Source organism: Argiope bruennichi, chromosome 11, assembly GCF_947563725.1.
Source record: "Argiope bruennichi chromosome 11, qqArgBrue1.1, whole genome shotgun sequence".
NCBI lineage: Eukaryota > Metazoa > Arthropoda > Arachnida > Araneae > Araneidae > Argiope > Argiope bruennichi.
This window is the reverse complement of record NC_079161.1, coordinates 32,743,066-32,765,545: the sequence shown is the minus strand read 5'-3', so window position 1 is coordinate 32,765,545 and position 22,480 is coordinate 32,743,066. Positions and strand designations below refer to the sequence as shown.

The 22,480-nt window shown below is 28.0% G+C and overlaps 1 protein-coding gene across 1 annotated transcript in view; it reads left to right on the top strand.

Annotated features, from left to right (window-relative positions):
* The window catches only part of LOC129957052 (ras-related protein Rab-8A-like), a 51,781-nt gene extending 29,803 nt beyond the window's left edge, over positions 1-21,978 (top strand). Inside the window, exons 2-7 of the mRNA XM_056069179.1 lie at positions 4,847-4,907; positions 9,433-9,493; positions 11,778-11,855; positions 13,009-13,098; positions 18,119-18,232; positions 19,806-21,978. Of these exons, the coding sequence (XP_055925154.1) occupies positions 4,847-4,907; positions 9,433-9,493; positions 11,778-11,855; positions 13,009-13,098; positions 18,119-18,232; positions 19,806-19,898 (497 nt within the window). The 3' untranslated portion in view covers positions 19,899-21,978. The remainder of the gene's footprint in view (positions 1-4,846; positions 4,908-9,432; positions 9,494-11,777; positions 11,856-13,008; positions 13,099-18,118; positions 18,233-19,805) is intronic.
* Positions 21,979-22,480: the final 502 nt, after the last annotated feature.

The window sequence follows — 22,480 nt, the reverse complement described above, 5'->3', positions numbered from 1 at the left end:
ATCTCAAGTGCGAAGAATAATAAATGAAACAAATATGCAGGCCATACAGATAAAATGATAAAACACAAAATTATAACTAGAAAACTTTGAATTTTCAATATACATATCTTCAATTAAGGTTTACAGTCAAAAAAATAAAACCTGTCGGGGAAAAACTGCTGGTTGTGAAATCTCGCATTAGGTAGTTACAGAACAATGTTCCGAAACAATTTTTTCTCTCAGAATTAAAATGCCCACTCTTAAATGCATGCGAGTTTCAGTTTTAGTTACTTTAAAATACAGGGTGTTCATTAATTATTGTCGGGGTTTCCATTCCTCATAACTTTCAAGTAAAAAATATTACACAAAAACCGATAATGTGTTCGTAAATTACAACTCAAAGAATTTTATTTATGATATTAAAGTGTAAAGCTTGCACAATTTGCACTTTGTAGGCATTCAGCTGAAGGCGAATATGTATTCGTAAATTACAACTCAAAGAATTTTATTTATGATATTAAAGTGTAAAGCTTGCACAATTTGCACTTTGTAGGCATTCAGCTGAAGGCGAATATGTATTCGTAAATTACAACTCAAAGAATTTTATTAATGATATTAAAAAGATTAATGAATTTGCACATGGCTGCCCTTCGTGGCTCGTAACACGAATTCGACGAAATTCGATTTCCCTCCAAGTGTTCTCCAGCATTTGTGGGGTAACATTTTGGATCGCAGTAACAATTCTGCGCTTCAGTTCATCTAGGGAGGGCACAGGGGTCTTGTACACAATGTTCTTGACAAACTCCCATAGAAAGAAGTCCAGCGGTGTTATATCTGGTGATCTCAGAGGCCCTGGGATTGGTCCACCTTTTCCACACCATCCGTCCGAAAAGTTCTTGTCTAAAAAGTCACGTACAATCATGCCCCAATGTGGGGGTGCACCATCCTGTTGAAATATCACATCTGGCTGATGTTACTGCATCTGAGGAACCGCATACATCTCCAACATGTCAAGGTATGTCACGGAGTTTATTGTTGTTTCAGCAAAGAAGAAACGTCCAATAACTTCAGTATATGATAAAGCGCACCAAACATTCACCATTTCGCTATCTCTTTCCAATTCTCGATAATCATGCGGGTTCTCCGAGCCCCATATTCTACAGTTAAGTTTATTCACATATTCTGACACATGAAAAGTGGATTCATCACTGAAGAACCATTTCCGAAGGTAATTTTCATCATCCTCAAAATGTGTTCTGCGAACTCAAAACGAAGCGGTTTATCATTCGGTGCAAATTGTGCAAGCTTTACACTTTAATATCAATAATAAAATTCTTTGAGTTGTAACTTACGAATACGTAATCGGTTTTTGCGTAATATTTTTTATTCAAAAGTTATGAGGTACGGAAACCCCGACAATAATTAATGAACACCCTGTACATAATTCAGTTATAGATTTTATATTCCCTGTATATCAGTATTGATACATGATCGGTAGTTAAATCATTTTCAATCCATTACTTTTAAGTAAAATAATTAATTTACAAACTCTTACGGAACATAAATTGGTGCATTTTTTTCAAGATAATTCGGTAAAGCTTCTTCTCAAAATTTATCGGTGGATATTTTAATACAAAAAAAATTGATTTTGCGGAAAATCTGATTAAAAAATAAATAGGAAACTTATACGTAGTATGAAATGTTTTATACCAAAATTATTTTAATTCGTACTCATGAGATTTTGGCATTATTCTTTTCAGAATTTGTTAATCATCATTGTGATATTATTGAAATTTCACTTTTTTGCGTTTATAAATTTTTAATTAAGAAGTAACTCGAATATATGCAAATATTTTTTTGCTTAAGATTTGATATAAAAATTCCGTAAATTAAATGATAATCTTTCTTTTTTTTCAAACCAATTTTTCTATATAAAATAGACTCATAAATGGAAAAAAATTCAAATATAACCGTCTCATACCAAAAATAATTTTTTAAAAAGTAGTCTTTTATAAACAGAAAAATATTCTCTGAACTTTTACAAGACAAATTGATTTTTCCCGAGAACAAAGGCTGGAAACATGAATCCATTGTCAGAAAAATTCGATCGGCGCCTATAACATTGTGGAATCAGACATAGTTCTAGACGGTCTATTTCAGCTTATAAATATATGAAATTTCTTTCTTCAAAGAAACATGTTTATTCGTTTATTCGTTTAACCGTTTATTCGTATCTCATATTTTTATATACTTTGCTAATTTGTTAAATCGGCAGATGGAAAGAAAAAATATCGTTTGGCGAAACGAAGAAAGAGATTTGAATTTTATTTCCTTTTTTCTGAAAACGATTTTTTTTTTCTTTCAAAAGAATAAATATATTTCATAAATTAACTCAGTATAGAGAAAAAAAATATTTGTCAAAAAATTCATTATGAAATTGAAGCTGGAATTTCTTTTATTTAAGTGTTCTTGGAACTTTTACAAAACAACTTGATTTTTCCACGGAACATTGGTTGGAAAATGAACTTGTTTATTTTTTTATTTATTATTTTGGAAATTGTTTATTTTTGTAAAGATGCCATTTTCTGATGTTCTAGATTTTAGAAATCGTGTACTTTTATGTATTCTCGGTGTGGCATTGCAGAATTTATATTTTCAGAACTTTATCGTCTGCATTTCTTTTTCATAACTTAATTAATCATTAATTAAATTACATTTTGATTAAACCAGAATGTCATCTGATAAAGTATTTAGGAAATAATAAATTTTAATACATTGAAAAATAAATAGTGATTAAAATAATAAAGTTTCCTGGTTTATTAATAAAATAATACTTTAAAAATACTTTATTCAATTTACATACAATGCAGTTCAATTTTATTGTTATCTAAGCACCATAATGTTGAATTTTTTAAGCACTTTTTACTAAACTTAATATTTAATATATATGAAAATTTCTATTCAGATACATTATATGGAATTTCTTCCATTCAAATTAAACTAGAATACTTTTTTCTGTTTATAATCAGTAGCATTGATTGTTTTCTCTTTCTTTGATGTTAATACGATCCGTTGATTGAATCCGATATTAGGTTCTGCTTATTTTATTTAATTTTTTTAACTTGTAAATTCTCTTTTATTGAAATACTTTATAAACAATTACTTTTTTCAAAAATTTAAAAAATAGAAATTATTTTATTATTCCTATATTCAGTGAATTGAATGTATTTCTTTTCTTTTCTTGAGGTTGACATAAAATTAGCGGTTGTATTGGGACCCGGTTTCGGGATTTATTTATCTTATTTATTTTAGTTGGATCAACCTCTTAAACTGATATACATTATAAATATATTATTTTTTTAAAAACTAAAATTGAAAACTTTTACATTCCGCTCATATTTAGTGATAATTTATGACTTTTTTTTAAATAGAATCAGATTTTAGTACTTTGTTATCTTATTTAATTTAGTTGAATTAACAAATAAATTTTCATTCTATTCAAGCACATTGTTTAGCATTTTCTTTTTTAAACAGAAAAATATTCTATTCTTCTCATTTTCAATAACATTGAATGTTTTCAATTCCTATGAGATTGGAATGAGATAATTCGCATTTTGGATTTGTTTATCCTATTTACGTCGGGTGGATTTGCTTAGAGATTCTCTTCTATTTAAAAGCATTAAAAATAATTTTAAAAAAACTCAAAAGGGAAAATTATTTTATTCTTCTCTACAATATATTTCATGATATTCTGGAAAATCTGAAGAACTGGTTACAAAATCGCAGCCAAGGTGTGCATAAAGAGACTTGTAGACTTTAATAACAAATGCAGGCACCAAATCACTAAATACAAAACAGTGATAGTTCTCAGCTTAATTAACTAGATAGCTCATTTTGCGATTAAGACTTCAAAGATTGAATTATTTTGCTACTAATTCTTCAAACTACACAAGATTTGTGACACATGGAATTCTCCGGAAAAAACCCCAGATCTCAGTTCCTAAAGCAAAAATTCTTGCATTCTCCAGAATCTTCATTTTTGTCGTCAAAGTCGGCTTATAGTCACTGGAGGTCAATGGTTTGGCATCCATTAAGAATCCTTGTAAACTTCTCTTTTCAGTGAAGTGACTAATGAGTCAGGAAAGCGAAGTTACATTTGTATAACAGCAGAAATGACATTTATCATTAATCAATTTATTTAACATCAAATTATGCAGAATAATTTAGCATAAAATTATAAATAAGAGATTAACTGAAAATAAATATTCGAGATGGTCTTTCAAAGCGTACTGTCCATAATTACATGAATTTACAGAAAATCTATCTTCATTCTGACCTGACGATCAAGTTCACTAAAATGTATAAATAATTGTGTAAGAGAGTTAATGATGTTTATATTTCTTATATTCTGCAAGATTCATAAATCTCTTATCACTCAACTCTTAATTTGAAATAGATTAGTTCCGATGTATGCAGCATTTAGCGAGACTTATACAAACTATTCATATTGTCCAATGCTATATAGAATCTTTTAATATTGGAATCCAAGTTAGCGATCTATAAGAGGGAAAAGCAAATGGAGTTATAAAATAATGTTAGATCCATGCTATAAGTAGGCATGCGTGACAGCACGTGATTATAACGTCATTCGAATTCAATTTATTGGCTTCATTATTAATTTTTTGTCAAATCACCCTTAAGTTTACGGATAAAAGTTGCAGCAATAGTTAATTAGTTGTCTTTTTGTAAATTTTTGGTATTGGTTCATTTTTAAATCTTATAAATTAGCTTGTTTTGATCATTTTTATAATTGTAATATTTATGTTTATTATCAGCACGAACTAATTTCTCCTCATTTATCTTTCAGGTATAGACTTCAAACAAAAAATAGTTAATTTGGATGGTATGCCTATAAAACTTCAGATATGGTAAGATTGTTTAATTCAATTTTCTTTTTCTTTCTATCTTTCAGAGTAACTTATGAATGATGTGTACGAAATGATAGAAAACATATATATTAAATAACAGAAAGCAAATATTATAAAAACGAAGAAAATATGATTTTTCGGTTAAAAATTGTTGAATAGACAGAAAAATAATTAACTTAATTTTATTTCCATAAAATGCAACTTCTCTTTTTGGGATAATTTTGCATGAAAACAAAAGGACAACTGCGTTTTCCCCATCAGATTTTGAAATGTGAAATTACACAATCAAAATATTTTTGTCAAATATTTATTAAATCAAAATTATAATCAAATATTTATTATTTCCATCACTCTCGTTTAAATTCTTCTGGAAACAAGTACGTTGAATCGTATTTTCCAATTTGTAGAATCTTTCAGCAAGTGTCATAGTAAGAAAGACCTGATAGAAGGGTGTTTCATAAGATTGAATATATATTCTAATGATAGTAAGTATATTCAGGCTATTAACGGCAGAATTTTTAGCTGAGTCGACCATTTAGTCGACATGTCCTTTAGGATTTGCAGGCATTTAACACTAGTGCATTTATGGATAAATTGATATGAATTAATTTAATATTTTTTGTTAACTATTTAATGAATAAAATATAAACTGTTAAGAATTATAGTAATATACAAGAAAGAATTAAAACTGTGTTAATAAATTAAATTTGGCGATTAATTATATTTAAATACTAAATTCTAATACCTAATACCTACATGTATTTAAGAAAGATAAGTACCTAAATTTCAAAAAATCCTTAAAGATCAGGTTTGGAAACTAAGAAAAACTGATGATTATTTATTTTTATTAATTAATAAAACTAAAAATTGGAAATATGATTTCTTAAAAAAACTTAAATATAATTTTGTTATTTTATCAAAATAATAAAATTATATTTAGAATTTAGATAACTATAATTTTGAACAAGGCTTCTATATTTCAGGGATCCTTTATGCATTGAATTACTTTTCAGGTATCATGGAATTTCGTTAAAGAAAACCACATGTAATGAAACAATATTTAATTTAATTAATCATTTGACTGATTAATCAATGAACATATTTATCGACTAATACAATTAACTGATAATTTAGTTATAAAGTATTGCCATTGAGGATTTATAAATGTTCAAAATTTGAAAACTCTTACTTATCAGCAAGTGAGAAAGAAAAGGGAAAAAAAGTCGTTTGCTAATCTTTACTTTTGCGAACATGAAAAAGGTAGAGTTTATAAAAGTATACAAAACATTTCTGAAAACAAATTTCATTTTAATGCTAAAAAGGAAAATTTTTATTTTAAATATTGACGTATAATTAATTTTAAAAATATTACAGAATCCTGAAATAAATGACCAGATGGCGTCTCTCGCATTAAATCAAAATATAATTAAATTAATCAGTTATTTGATAATAAAATTCAGAAAATATTAAAATAATGTACTGGCATAAAAAAAATCACGAATACAAAACCTCAAAACTCTAGCACATCAAGAAATGAATGTAACATCAGTTCTGAAATTCCAACTTTCCATGTAGCAAGTGAAATAAAATAATAGCTTTTAAGAAAAGTATTTCTCCTCATAAAAGAATTCTGCTATTCAAATTTCCTGATCATGCAACAACACAATGAAATTAGTGAAAGGGCGAACAACAAAAGGAAACGCCCTTTTAGCAGATAAGAACCCGCTAAAAGGAGTGCGAGAAATTTATGGCTTTACCCTAGCCATAAAAATAATGACCTTTGCAGTTAGGCATCTCAACTCCACTTAGCAAACTGATTATACATGCATTTTTTAGTTATTTGCAAGGGAAATTTATAACTTTGTTTTGTGCATGGAATAAAAAAAATACTTCGAAATAATTTATTTTACAGTGTTTTAAAAATCCTTGAATCGTGATACGCGGTCTCGAAGCCCTTTATAATGAAGAAAATTGAAAAATAAATTTATTGGGGGGAAAAAACGAATCATCGCAATTAAACTACATGAAACTATACTTGAGGTATAGTTTCATGTTAGTTAATATTATTTTTTGTGGTGCAAGAACCAGAGTTGGCTTTGCTATGCCAAAAAGTTCAAAAGCACATGCAGTGTTCTGACCACTACAGGTTTTCAACTTCGTTTCAGCCTGTTTTCTTTGGATAATGGAAGATCATGCACTTTTAAATTTTTTTATTTTTCGCTCACATGGATACACAGATCAAATTACTATTAAAAAAGAACCAGTAGGTGTAGTCTCCACAAAACTTTCTCTCATACTCTCTTATAAGCTTGTCATGCCCGAAACCTCCTTACATAGCATTGGCGTACAATTATGACGAAATATTGACGTAGATTTAGCACTTTAGCCGAATCTATTGTGAGATCCTTGGCGAGTTATTTGGCGATTAATCCCTGGCATACGATTAATTGTATCCGAAAATGGAATTTGTGTTTTAGATATGTTTATCTCAACCGACTAACACAAAAATTTGACATAAAACTGCACTTGTAATCACAAAATTCTACATCAAATTTGGAATTTTTAACTTATTGCATTTTTGAGTTATCTCGCTTTCATGTTTCTGAAAGTACAGATCGTGGGAGGTCAATCAATATTTTATTGAATTTGGCTCGAAATTGGACAGATGTCAACAATATAGATGCTAAATCTGTATATCGTATCTTATCTCTCTATCTATCTTCATTCTGTAGTTATAGTGTTAACTTATATTCGAACAGCTGGACTTCCTCTTAAATGAATTTACTCGAAATTCGATAGAAATGTGGAAATTTGGTGTAAAGGCCGTATACTAAATAGTTCAAAGCGTTTTTGAATTATCTTTGTCACAGACAGACAATCTGATGGACAGACATTATCCAAAATGTGTTTTTCGAACTAAGTGAGGTCCAAAACGTGGAGATTCGTCAAAATCTCGAGAACGTATTTTTTGACGATTTCTGAACTTTCTCTAAACTACGCTTACGAGAATGTAAAAAAGCTAATTGAAGAATTAATTTAAGTGGAATCCTTTACGGAAAAGTTATCTTGAGTGGAATGACATCCCGAACATTGATCCCACTCTCATTTCTCCGATTCGAAATCAATCCATCATAGTAGTCTAGTTTTTTTTTCTTTCTACCAGATGGCGCAAATGTAATAATGGTAAAAAGGCTATATTAAATTGTGTGATAAAAGGAAGAATAAATTTTCAATTTATCCAATCGAAATACAGAAAAAGAAAGTATTGTAATCATATCGTTTTTCAAATATAGAGTTCCCAGACAAATTCCAAAAATATGTTTATCGAACTCAAGTGTGTCCGAAAATTCATCAAAATCCCGTCACAATTTTTATTACAATATTTTCTATTTTCTCTTCGTATACGGAAAAATGGAAGACATTAAAATGAGATGAAAAGGAAAAAAAAATATGCTACTTTTAATATTTTCTATAACTGTGCATTTCATACAATGTTCATGAGTGTCATACAGAGTCCAATCGCAACGTTACACGAAAGCGAGCTTCTAAATGGCTAATGAAAGGCATATGCTTTCGATTACAAAAACGTTTTAAAAGTTGCAAGGAATAGTGTTTTATGTTGCTTAAGAAATATATTCATGCTACAATTGCAAAGTTTAATTTTTTATATAGTCGCTCTGTCCTATTAATCATATTTAATAAAATATTGCAGTCACATTAAAATATTAAACAAAGTGTTACATTATTATGCAGTATTATTAATTTTTGAACATCATTATTCTAGACGACTTTAGATCGTTTCAACTTCTGCCTTAAGGAAGATTATCCGATGAAGGGTTCCCATTAATTGCTATAAAACATTGATACTCAAAGCTTAATAACTCGGTCAATTTTGGTTACTGAAGAATATTTTGTTTAGAACACTGACCTCTCAAAAATATTCTACTAAATATTTTATAACTAATATATTGGAAGGTCTTAATTTTTTCATTTAAACTAACATTCTAAAGTATAAACTCTGTGTAATATTTCAACCATTTTTTCAAGTGCAAATATGATAGAATGCCTATCTATAATGGTTTTAAAATAGCTACTGAGCCACGATTAGCTGGATAATTATTTGCAATGCAATATGTTATTTTAAGTCAAATCGAATCTTGTTTGAAAACAAAATACAAAAACCAGTTGTAGAGAATCAATTATGCACTTCCAAGTATGAATGTTCAGAATAACTATAAAGAAATATCTATGGTTAAAAAAGTATTACGGAAAGCATTAAAAGAATGAAAGCTGAACTTTCTCATCATTAAACTATCAAAAGCAAGAAATCCGTCAAAATTCAAATTCTTGTACTTTAAAATATGGAAAATGAAGAGAAAAAACCATTGATGGAATATGAAGCGTTAATGGTTTTGTAAGATTAAATAAAGAAAATAAGGTTCCTTCAATAACTAAAATAAATTGTTAAGACATTTTTAATTAATGAATTATTTGCCTGCTAACGATTATCGTTTGATTTTTTTAGGGATACTGCTGGTCAAGAAAGATTTCGAACTTTGACGACAGCGTACTACAGAGGAGCCATGGTATGAAATTATTAAAACTAAACATTATAACCTGCAAATCGTTACATAAGAACTTGATTTGATTGGTCTAAAATTTCATTTTTCTATATTTTGAGTATTTTTAAGGGGATGAAAATGTTATTTGCTTTTAGTTAAATGAAAAATTTAATTTTTTTATCTCTATTTTAAATAATTCCTTTACATTTAGTAAAAATGACTATTATAATTTTTTGTTTTTGTTTTTAATGTGACTCATTGATCACATGTTTTAAAGAAATTAGGTGTTAAGAAATGAAATACCCTTGATTATTGTGTTATTTTTATTTTAATTGCATGCCAAAATGATGCATTTTATGCAGGTTATCGATGATCATGATAAAAAGAAATAAAGTGTTCTAAAATATTTAAGATAGTATAAATATTTGGAACGCAATTTATTTTCTTCGGAAGATCTTATTTTTCTTTTTTCACCAATCTTTTTTGAAAAGATTTAAAGAGGAATTCTAATTCACCTTTATAATCGACGCAAAAATATATAATGAAATTTCATTTTTGGAAAATATGTGTATAACTGGCTTAAAATACATTTGTTTGCAAAAAGTGTAAAAGGCAAATAGAAACATCTTTTTTTCTTTATGCAACTGATATAAGTTATCCTAATTTAAACTTTTATTTTAGTAGCTAAATTCATTTTCCTTTGTTTAAGATTTTATGGATTCTAACATTCAAATTTCAGTACACAAGATGTAACCAATAATCTATTCAGTATCCACATTCATTAGATTATTTAAATATTATAAAGAAGGTTAACAGTTAACATAAATTTTTATGACATTTATTTTCAAATAAAGTTAATATAAATTTTTAATAGGTAGCATAGATATTCAAATCCAGAAAACGAAAGTACCGCTGCTTAGCTTATGAAATGATTGTCTACAATTTAAACTCGAATCTTGATTCAAATTAATTTCTACTCATTTTAAAGTTCCATAATAATGTAATAAAGTGGGTGTGTTCTGATTTTCTAATGAACTGCCCGGTTTTAAATATATTATTTTTAATCTACACAAACACATCTACACTACAAAATTTACAAACACACATAAACAATTAGGTTAAAGAAAACAGTATGGTGTGGAGGGATTTCACCGTTTCCAACCGAAAGCATTCGGCGTTAGCGCAAGGGTTGCGCATAGGGAAAAAGTCGACCTCAGGATGCAAGTCTCCCGTTCAACTGCTTGTCTTCTGTAAAACGTCACAAGGGGGCGCTCTCTGCTCAAGGGGGAAAGAGTAATAGATTTCGACCTTCAAATTGTACTAAATGGATATGATTTTCTTTCATTTGGCATTGCTTGTGTCATATCAGAGAAAATTCGCCAAAAGCCTTGAAATAATTTTATAAAACCATAATAAAAGCACACCTTCCTAGAGTTATTGAAAAATAAATATATTTACTTATATTTGTTTCAAGTTTTTAGCCTTTAATTAATATAAACATTATTTAATATTAAAACCCCTTTTCTTTTTCATTTCTCCAATTGGCCTTAAGGGGCTCCCCTAGCAATTTATTAAACTTTAATTAAATTAATCAATTAACTGACGATTAAACTTAAAATAATGCATCATAATCAAAAATGCGTAAATGTTTAAACATTTGAAAATTCTAGAATATCAGGAAAAGAAAGGAAAAAAAAATCTCGATTGTAAATTTCCGTCTTTACAAGCTTTTAAAAGAGAAATATTAAATAAAAGTATATAAAAAATTACTATACTAATGCGATTTTTTAAAAATATTTTTATTCTTTTTCTTACTCTTTAATTTTTAATTTATAATTCGAATTTATAAATATTACAGAATTATAAAATAAAAAAATTCTCAAATTCACTGCTATAAGGCGCCTCTCTAACTGAATCTAAAGTTAATTAAATTAATCGATTAAATGATAATAAAGTTCAAAATATATCTTTAAAAATGTAATAATCACAATGCAAAAGCGTAAAAAAATTTGAATTTTCCACTATGTAATGAAGGAACTGAAAAAAATAATCACAAACTTTCATCTTTACAAGCCTATTACTATAAATATATTTAAAGGAAATGCTAAAACGTAGTAATTTTTCCAGTATTTATCAATGAGTTTTGTCGAATAGTAAGTCTTAAGAGACAAGCTGCTATTGATTAACTTATGAGTGATTTTATTTATTTTAATGCTGTTTCTGAAAAATGTAAGTAATTGTCTAAATCTTTCAAAATAATTTGTAATTATTTTTGATATTATTTTAATGAAAATCAATTTTTTTTCAGGGCATTCTTGTGATGTATGACGTCACCAACATGGATTCCTTTAATCACCTGTCATATTGGTTCCGAAATGTTGAAGAAGTAATTATGATATTATTACTGGTTTTGATAATTCGTTTAAGCATTAATTATGTGATTTCTAAGCTTCATTACAAGTTTTATAGCAACATACAATTTTATTTCATTTATTAATGCAATTAACTTTTTTGAAATTATGTTTATCTCTCTGTAAACACGATACCTGTACTAAGTGCATGTTTATTGTACTGTAAAACGCAACCAGTTGCAAATATGAAATTTAATAAGTGAATCCCCCTCCCCCAGTTTTGTAAATTTCAATCAAATTTTGGACAGTTTCTATCAATGGAAAGTATGCTTCTTCGCTTTTTCCTATTCATTCATGGGTGCATAATTATTGAAAAAACACGAATATCTTGGTAAATTAAATTCCGCATAAAGATTTGCTATAGATACATACAGGTCTGTGTCAAATTTTGGATCTTGTAAGATTTAATTTAATTGAAGTTCAAAAGGACGAATAAAAAGAAAGAACTGCTTTATTAAAAAAACCAGGATTTAAAAACATAATTAAAAAATCAATAGAACAAAAAGCAGCTACAGTACAGTTACAATTACTGCCAACAATTTTAAATCTTAATAAAATTACTTTTAAATATCTGCTTTTATAAGTATTAACAAAATTACAACTAAATGTCTTTTATAAGTATTACAAAATTAGAAATGTCTGCTTTTATCAGTATTAACAAAATTTTCCGAATGATAATGGTTGCTATGGTGACGGTGATGATTGCCAGGCGCCATCTCTCGGTGAAGATCGAACTCATCTGATCTATAATTAAGATGACCAGCTATTATTGGTCTGAATACTTACGAATATATGGGCACACTAAAATGTAACTATTTAGACAGATGAGTTTTGATACAGGGTCGTATCACCAACATCAATTTTGAGATCAAAACGATAAATATATTCTGAATCTTTTTCAGTTTGTTGTGAATTCACAAAACATGCCAAACGATGCCATTTATAAGAAAACAGACGAGAGAATATTTCCGCTATCTTATATGAGAACAATTAAATACCTTATTACTTATATCCTAAATGTAATTTTGAATTGAATTTATACAGAGAATGAGATGAGTGCTTTTTTATATTTTAGATGTTTCTATCGTAATTAAATTTTTGAATACTTTTACCTATTTTTTTTTTCAGAATGCATCGCCAGATGTTGTGAAAGTGTTAGTAGGAAACAAATGCGATAGTTCGAATCTACGAGTAGTTGATCAGGACCAAGGAAGAAAGGTAAGATTTTGAAATTATTTTGTGGTAATATATTTTGGCAAAGCTGCGGCAATTTTTTTATTTCTGTTAAAAATATGAGATAATGAAAATGACTTTGTGTTTATATTTTTTACTTTTTCAAATCATATACAGTACACTCCCGATTATCCGCGGAATTGGGTGGCGCGGCCGCCGCGGATAACAAAAATCGCGGATAATCCGAAAAAAGCTAAAAACGGGTGTAGCAAAAGAGAAAACAGTCATTCCAACTTTGAAAAATCGTTTTATGTACAATAAAACGTAAAATAAACAGCAGGAAATGTTTAACTAACGCTTAATATTTTAGTATATCACTCAAAACTAACCTAAAATGCATTTTGTTAATGAAAACAGAAAAGTGCTTTGTACTTACGAGAGGCGTCAAGGATACACAGAAAAATTAATACATATGTACTGTTTTAATACTGTAATGTATTATGTAATTACAAAAGCATAACTGTAAAACTACACCTTTTTGAAGAAATCAGTCATTTGTGTTTGCTTCTTGCTTTGGAAGCATTTTCTCTTTGCTTGGAAGCAAAAACAAACACTTAGTGCGACAGGCGCGGATAATCCGCTCCGCGGATAATCCGCCCGCGGATAATCGGGAGTCTACTGTATATCACTACGTTTTTTTTAAAATTTATTCTTATTTAATACAAATCATTTACACAGTGTTTCATTATTTTAGAATATCATGAAATTAATTAGTTTACTTCAAACGACTTGTAATTTTATTTTCTTGACTTCTTCACCTTTTAAAATTGTATAATTAAAAAATTGTGAAATAAAAATGGAAAATTAAGTAATTATTGAATAGCACATCAGTTGAATATTAAAAATGGAATTCATTGTGTTTTATTTCCTAACATTCATTTTTATATTTAGTTTTTTTTATTAATAAAGAACAGCGATGTTCCACTTTTTCATTTATATATCTAAATTATTTTTCGATTTTAAGTAAAAATTTTTACATATTTATGTGAAGTGAGATGATTGATATACTGACGTCTGTTCATTCTTTTTGAAAATCAAGGAAATACATGATCCTTAACAAACAAGATATGCCATCCACAAAGAATCGCCTTATTATAATATTCAACAACTCGACAACGAACATCGTTAAAAAGAAAATGAAACCAAAAATAAGTTTATTTTGAAAGCTGGAGAAATTTGGAATACAAAAGTTTCAAACTCCAGCATTGCCGACAGATGACGCAGTCGTCACACTTTCACTTTAGTACTAAAATTGCCAATAGATAGCGCTGCATAGTGTCCTTAAAGACGAAACCTTTAATGTGATTGCGGCGTTTCTTACTAAAAACGGTTTATAATCTTTTCTGCATTTTTTTTTTCTTTTTGCTTTTTTATATACAATGTATAGAGATAGTATTGTAATTGTTAAAAAAAATTCTAATTCGTGATTTTAAGAAATCTCTATGCTTCAGATCTTTTTTCATTTTTCTGTATTATGTCAGCCTGTGGGTCTATGGACACGATAAATCAAAAACTCTTTCAGCTAGACGGATGAAATTTGGTACATAGAATTTAGATAAAATGTGTGGGTACTTATTAAGTTTTGAAGGAAATCCATTCAAAGGAAGTCTGTCAGTCTGGCTGTTTGAGTACAAGTGAACACGGTAATTTCGAAACATAAACTACTACATAGATAAAAGTTGGTGCATAGGCTAAATAGCTAAAATGTCAATTATTTTCAAATTTTGAGCTAAATCTGTTAAACGGATAATCGCTTATAGGTATTTACTTTCGCATAAACGCAATTACTTAAACACAACAATTTAAATCTATGAAATGCGTCATGCGATCTTGTTCGGACTGTAATTGAAGCGTGTCATATTAGTACAAGATATTGTTTTGCGCAATGTTGTTAAAATAAAGTAACATTGTTGTAAGGCATTTTGTAAGGTACTTCTTGGCATGTTATACTTAAATCTGTAGCTTCTGAAACAGTTTTTTCATAGTTTTTAAGATACACATGCCATTAGTTTTATTCTTTCTATTTATATTGTCATTTTGGTTTATTTAATTTTAATACAAGGCATCTGTGAGATTCTTTGTAAGCTCTGCACCAAAAATGAATCTAGGCTAAACAAAAGTGAAAATTTATTCAATTTAACTTTTTGCTGTTTAAATAAATAGTACTATGCATTAAACAATAATTACTCAATTGTCTTGGTATAAAAAAAGGATTATAATAATTGAAGTAAATTTCGCTTTTCATTTAAATTGTAAAATTTAAAAAATTTATATTAATCATTGCGATTATCATCAACTTTTGTGCAAAAGATTATTATATATGAAATCCTTTTATCGTCTGAAGCTGTTAAATTACAATTAGAAAATCAATTGAACCAAACGATTTTTAAAAACCGTCGGCTGCTGATTTCTTTGTAGTTATTTATTAATACTTATATATACAGGGTGTTTATAAAGTCCCGGACCCATTTTGATGTTTAATAACTCATAAAATAATAAAGATAGATTTAAATTAATAACATAAATGGTTAAATAGACTCAAAAAGTTTCATGACCCTTGTCAATGAACTTCCACGTGTGCACCCTTCGTCGCACGGAGAATAGCAAGTCGATAGTCAATTTCACGCCAGGTAGCGACAAGCATGTCGGCATCCACAGAGCCATTTGCGCACATTATGGCGATTAACAATGCCAGAAACATGAAAGGAGGCTTCATCGGAGAACATTATGCTCTTCAGAAAATCAGCAGCATCTTCTATCCTCCTTAGCATATCTGTTGCAAAGGCTATCCTCCTAGGCCTATCGTTCGGTTCCAAAACTTGAACAATTTGAACTTTGTATGCATGCAGTCTTAATTTTTTCTTAATAACCTTGTACACCGTCGAAATTGGCATATCCAATTCTGTTGCCGCTGATCTCACAGATATTCTAGGATTGTGTAAAAATGTCTCTCTCACATGCTCAACATCAAAATCACTTGTGCAAGGACTTCCGGAACGTTTCTTATCCGCGATACTTCCAATTTCTAGAAAATTCTTTTTCCACCGCAAGATGCTGTTTTTGGATGGAGGATCTTTTTGGTAAATTCTTCTGAAATTTCTCTGTGCTTGCACTATCGATTTCGTTTCTATGAACCACCATAAAATCTGTGCTTTCTCTTGTGGTGTATGCATTCTCCTTAATATCCGCTCGAATAAAACATCACATACAAAAGTACTACATAGAACAAACACATCAAAAGTAAACATAACATTGCAATAGTTGCCAAAAACAAAAGAGAGAAAAATGCAATTAATAAGCAGACAATATTTAGAAAAGTACAGATATTTAGACTGGAAAATGAAATTATCTGAAATTAACCACACGCGCAGACGATATTTACAAAAGTAAAAATATTCAAACCTGAAAAGGAAAATATATGAGTTATTCCATCAATAAATGCCATAAGTGTGTTTATATCTTTATTATTTTATGAGTTATTAAACATCAAAATGGGTCCGGGACTTTATAAACACCCTGTATTATTACTACAAATTTTGTACATAGTAAATAATGTGTAAGAAAGGTTTTAAAACATTTTAGAGCAATTAACAAAAAAATTCATCTTTCGATAGTAAAAAACATAATAAATCAAATTAATAATTCTTCATAATATAAATTGTTAATCATCTTCTTTTGAAGTTTCCTATTAGAATTTTACCAATATGTTTTGACAATATCCCTTCGTATGCATTCTTGTTCTTTAACAGTGAAGAAATATACTTTGTTTATTCGTGGAAGCCTTACTTTCGTAATCTGTTTCCTTTTACTTTAAAAAAATAAGAATAAGAAGCATGTATAAAAGTAAACGAGAAATTTTAAAACAGTTCACGTAGACTAGTTTCAAAATCTGCATTATATAATAGAGGAATAACAAATTTCCTTACTTCAATTTCGTTTGCGTTAATTTTTTTAAAAAAAATATTATTAATAATTGAAGAAAAGATTTCATAGAGATGAAATTGGTATCATTAAACAAGTTCACTTTAAATTCAAGTTGGTACAAAAAATGTTTTTTCAGGAATTAAGTCCTCCGAAGTTATTATGGCATAAAAAGGCAAAATAAGGGTTAGTTTCTAATTAACTAATCGTTGAAACGTTGACAGCATTTCTTCTCTTGTCTTATGTCATAATTGTGCAAATTTTGGTAAAATTCAACAATTATTTAAAAGAAAATGCGGAATATATGCACACAACCACAATGACTTTTATATTTATTGAAATATTTAACATGTTTGGTTTTATTCACTTCAAAAAAAGCAATTTCTTTCAGTCTTGCTTTGAAATATTAATCAAATCCATGGAATTTTTTAAAAATAAATAGTTTACTTCATTATAGAATATTAACTACCACTATATTAGAATAAAAATTCTATTTTCTTGTATAATAATAGTAAGCATTTCATTATAATGATATATGAATTAAACTATGCATAAATATTTTTATCAGAAGTTATGAAAATTTAAAAAAAAACAAAAAAACTCCATACTTTTATTTATTTATTTTTAAATGTCAAGTATCCATTTTGCTTCTAAAACATATCTCGTACATCCGAATGAATAAAAGGAATATGTAAATTCTTTATTAGAGTCATTTTTCAACTGAAAAATAGTCATTTTCTTTTGCTAAGATGTAAAATAGATTAAGTTTTTATAAGAGTTAATATTCCTTCAACAATGTTGCCATCACAGAAGTACAAATTATAATGAAAATAGATGATAATAAAAGAAATAAACATTAAAACTCAAATAAAAACTGGCATAGTTTGAATCAAATATAAAAGAGTTACAAAAATTTACACAATTTAAAATAAAGCTTAGAGATTTTATTCTTTAATAAAAATGAAAAATAATGACGTCACAATTAATTATAAAAAGTTCAAGTGGGGGTTTTCCTTTTCTTTAATATGAGTGATTTTCTTTGTTGGATTTATTTACACCAGTCTAATTGATATTTTTTTTTCAGATTGCTGAAAGCTGTGACGTTCCCTTTTTTGAGTGCAGCTGCAAAGAGGGTGTTAACATAGATGAAATTTTTATGACGGTTGCTCGAATGATTCGTGAACAAAGAGAACGACGAGTACGTTTTCCATTTTCCAGATTTCCTTATTTATTCATTTTTTAATTAAAAAATAGAAAATTTCATTATTCTAATAGATGGTCTCTTTTGCCAAGACATTTAATAATGTTGCTTTTATTTCTTGTCTATTGCTCGCGCATCATTGTTTAATTCTAGTTAAATATTTGTTATTGTAATATCTCTATCTATCTTCATTAATTAAAAAGATAAAAGTATATATCTATGTTTGTGCTGGTGCTCTTTAGGCCAGATTGTTTGTCCTAGTTTTAACAAACTTGGTACATATGTACTTTAGAATTTGAAAATGTGCATTTCCAAACTTTTTTTTTGAAATTTAAATGAATTATTTAGAAATCAAGAGCAGCAGTCGCTTTTCCAGCGATAATTGCAGCAAATATTATAGCCGAAAGTGATTTTTACTTTATTTTGAAATAAAATATTATCTTTTTAATGGTACCACTTTTTTGGGCATGCATTTTTTAGCTTGTACGAGTTTTATTAAAAAAGCTCTTAAACATATATTTTATAACAATATAATTCAAGTGAAAATCAAATCATTTTAATTGCTGCTATTAATATTTAATCCTGGCTTCTACGCCATTGTTGATGATTACTTAATGCGTTTTTAGTATAAAGTACGGTTTTAAAAAAGTTTGTAAAAATTTTTTGAACTTGCAATAAAGACTAGAATCAATCCATGGTGAGATGTTTTTAAAGTGCTTTCACTTCTAAATACTTTTGCTCTTTTCTGTGATACAATGGGTGTATAAAGATATGGACAGAAAGAGAAATGTAAAACATAACGCACAAAATAATATAAGGATTCTAAATGAATATCAGCTAAGCATAACAAAATTTGAAATTTAAAATGTTTTGTTATGGAAGTCTTTAAGATATACCTACAAAAATATTTGTAGGTATTATCCTTTACTTAAATTACTAGGTAAATTACTAGGCATTATTAATCCTTTCGAACCAGCAGGTTGCCAAAGAGAACTAATACAAAATAATCGTATACACTAGTTTTGATAATAGTTTGATAAGTTTTGAACCAATCGCTTGCAAACCAACAGGTTGCTAAAGAGATCTAATGTAAAATAAAATAGATTGGCAAACGATTTTTTTTAATCGTATGCACAGGTTTTAATAATAGTTTGATAAGTTTTGAGCCAATTGGTTGCCAAAGAGAATTAATGTAAAATAAAATAAATTCGCAGACGATACTTTTCTTTTCTTCCCTTTTTTGGGTGGTGGTGGAGGGAATCGTATGCTCAGGTTTTCTTAATAGTTTGATAACTTTTGAACCAATCAGTTGCCGAATCAACTGGCTGCCAAAGAAGTCTAATGTAAAATAAAATGGATTCGCAGACGATTTTTTTTTCTGGAATCGTATGCACAAGTTTTGATAAGATTTGAACCAATCGGTTGCCAAAGAAATAAATGTAAAATAAAATAGATTTGCAGACGATTTTTGTAATCATATGCACAAGTTTTGATAATTAATTTTGTGTCTTGTTTTACTAATCATTTAATGTCATTACTGTGGTCAGTAAGCTTATTCTTTCTCTTGCAGGCCAGCAAATTCGACGAGATCGAGCGACTGCAGTGGGATAAAGCCCACTTGACCCAGCAAAAGCCACAAGATCCTTACAAATGCAGCTGCTGATCATTCCGCCTTATGTCTTCATACTGTAACAATAGGCTATGAGCTTTTACATTTATTTGAGAAAAAAATGATATTCACACCGCAGAGCGCCGGAAACTCAAAAGACAGCAGTATTACACACGGAACAAAGCTGTGTTTTGGCCTTCATTTTGGGAATAATAGCTAGACCGTAATTTTTTTGGTACGATGAAAAGATGGATGTTATTTTGGTCTTCTAGTTGGGCTCTGATTCGACAGCATTTTCATGAAAAGTTTTTCTGTTATTCAGATTGTTTTTGTTTTTTTAAAGTTTGTCATTGCTTGGTGTTCATGTGATAATTTAATGTGATAGCAACACGTTAAGTTTGCTGCTGGGTATGGTAAACCTGATACTGGAAGTGCAATGGAGTTTGACCCGGTGAAATATATGCTGGTTTAAATTGAGTTTTGTGGATTCACTAATTAGTTTAAAGCAATACTATGCAAATCCAAATATATGTAAATATTATTTGTAAATACTTCTGCAAAATGTTGGGGAATTGGCAGCAGTTATATTGCAGAATTCTATTGCATGATATTTTCTATGTTTGTTATATGATTTTTTTAAAGATGTGCCATAGTGTGCTTGTATTATTCAATAACTATATCATATTGTAAAATTAAAAATTAATTGCTTTTTTAAAAAAGAAAAAGGTAGAATTTTTGCGAATTCTGAAATTACTTATGATTGCTATGCAGTTTGAATAATCTGGATGAACAGAACTCAAGATGAACAGTTTTTAAACTTACCGATTATCCAGATTTAATTATTTAAATTTAATATTGCTGTAAAATTTCTCAAGTGGTATAATTGTCAAATCGTTTAATTGCGACGTGCATTCGAAGTTATCTTGAATATGCAAGATTAGAACCATACTTTACTCTGAATATGTCGTTTCATGTTGATGCAGATATTATACCATTTAAATAATTTACATTTTAAGCATTAATCGATTAAAGATTTTGATTAATTGTAAAATATCTTGTTCTTTTATTGAAAAAGTTTTAAAAATGCAATTGATTTTTTTTAATAATTTTTTTTATGTACCTATTCAGTTATCAGATTTTTGTCAATCAGACTATCAATCAGGTCTGATTAAAATTGAAAGTACGCAAATATACACTTAATTCAAGATAAATTTTTTCAGGTAAGGCATATGTTCTAAATGAATGCAGTTCGTTGAAAATTGTCTTTAAGCCAAAACTTTTTGTACAAAAATAATAATCATTTTGAGAGAATTTATAATCAATTGAATGCTTCACTATAAAATCTTGGATGTTTTGATTATAGCAAATCAGTTTTATAAAAAAATTTATTCAGCATGAAAAAAATATTCTGCAAATTTTAGAAAGAAAACTAAAGATTTCAAAGTCAAAAAAATAATGTTTGTCATAAATGGTTTCGATACATATCTCGAACCATTTGATTTACAATTATTGTATAAAGTTCGAAATGAATACTAATATAGACTTTTTTCTTTTTATAAAATTAAGGATATAACTCAACTCATATTACTTTTTGAAAATATAATCTTAACTTTTAATTCCAGATTAAATGCTTATCATTTAACAACTAAGTACAAAAACAAACAAATTAGTAAAAAAAAGAGCACAAAATTCTCGTAGAATAGTCGTGAAATGTAACTATTTTTCAAAAATTGCACTAGAAATTAATTTGAATACTTAAAACATTAATATTAAATTTGAAAAATTAACTAATCCTTAAACTAATTATCACCGATGAAATTCATAAAGTTTTCGCTCGCTTTATCAGCTGAAAAAAAAAGAAAGTTATTAAAACTTGATGTGTACATAACAATCAAAAGCACTATTCTCATCAATATTATTAGAAATGAAGTGACATTTTTAAATATCTAGTAATTCCTTTTGTTTTCTTTTAAGCTACAACAAAAAGTGTCTAACGTAAATATTATCATTAATATATACATATATCTTTACCTATTATCAGTTATGGTATAAATATTATATTGCTGAAATGAAAATAATCTGGGATATTTTGGTTTAGATTTTATTTTTATTAACACATTGATGATGAGATTCTTAATTGCTTCAATACATTTTATGAACCAAAATAAAGCTTTTTTTGAAAATCAGATAAAAATAATTAATCATTATTTCTTTTGCAAATTAATTACTCAGTAACTGAAGTTAAGGAATTTTTATATTATATATCTTTATAAAAATATATCATTATTATTGTATTAATTGAAATACATTTGTATATATTTGCTAAAAATTAATAAGAAACATTAAAATAGTAGTACCTAGTTTTTAATTCAAAAAACTGGTTCTAATTGAATCTATATTGCTTGTCTGAATCTTATCGCCTTTCAAGAAAATCATCAGCCTTCTACTTTTTTTAAATTTATTTTTATCATTTTCTATCGTATTTGGCGGAGCAGATAAATATTATTTATTTCCAAAGAGTAAATCTTGTTGACAATTTAAAAACATGTAAAAAAAAATTTAAAAGACAGAAAAATAATTTTTTTTAAAAAAATTTTAGATTTTTATTGCTTGTAAACTTATAATAATAATGTAAA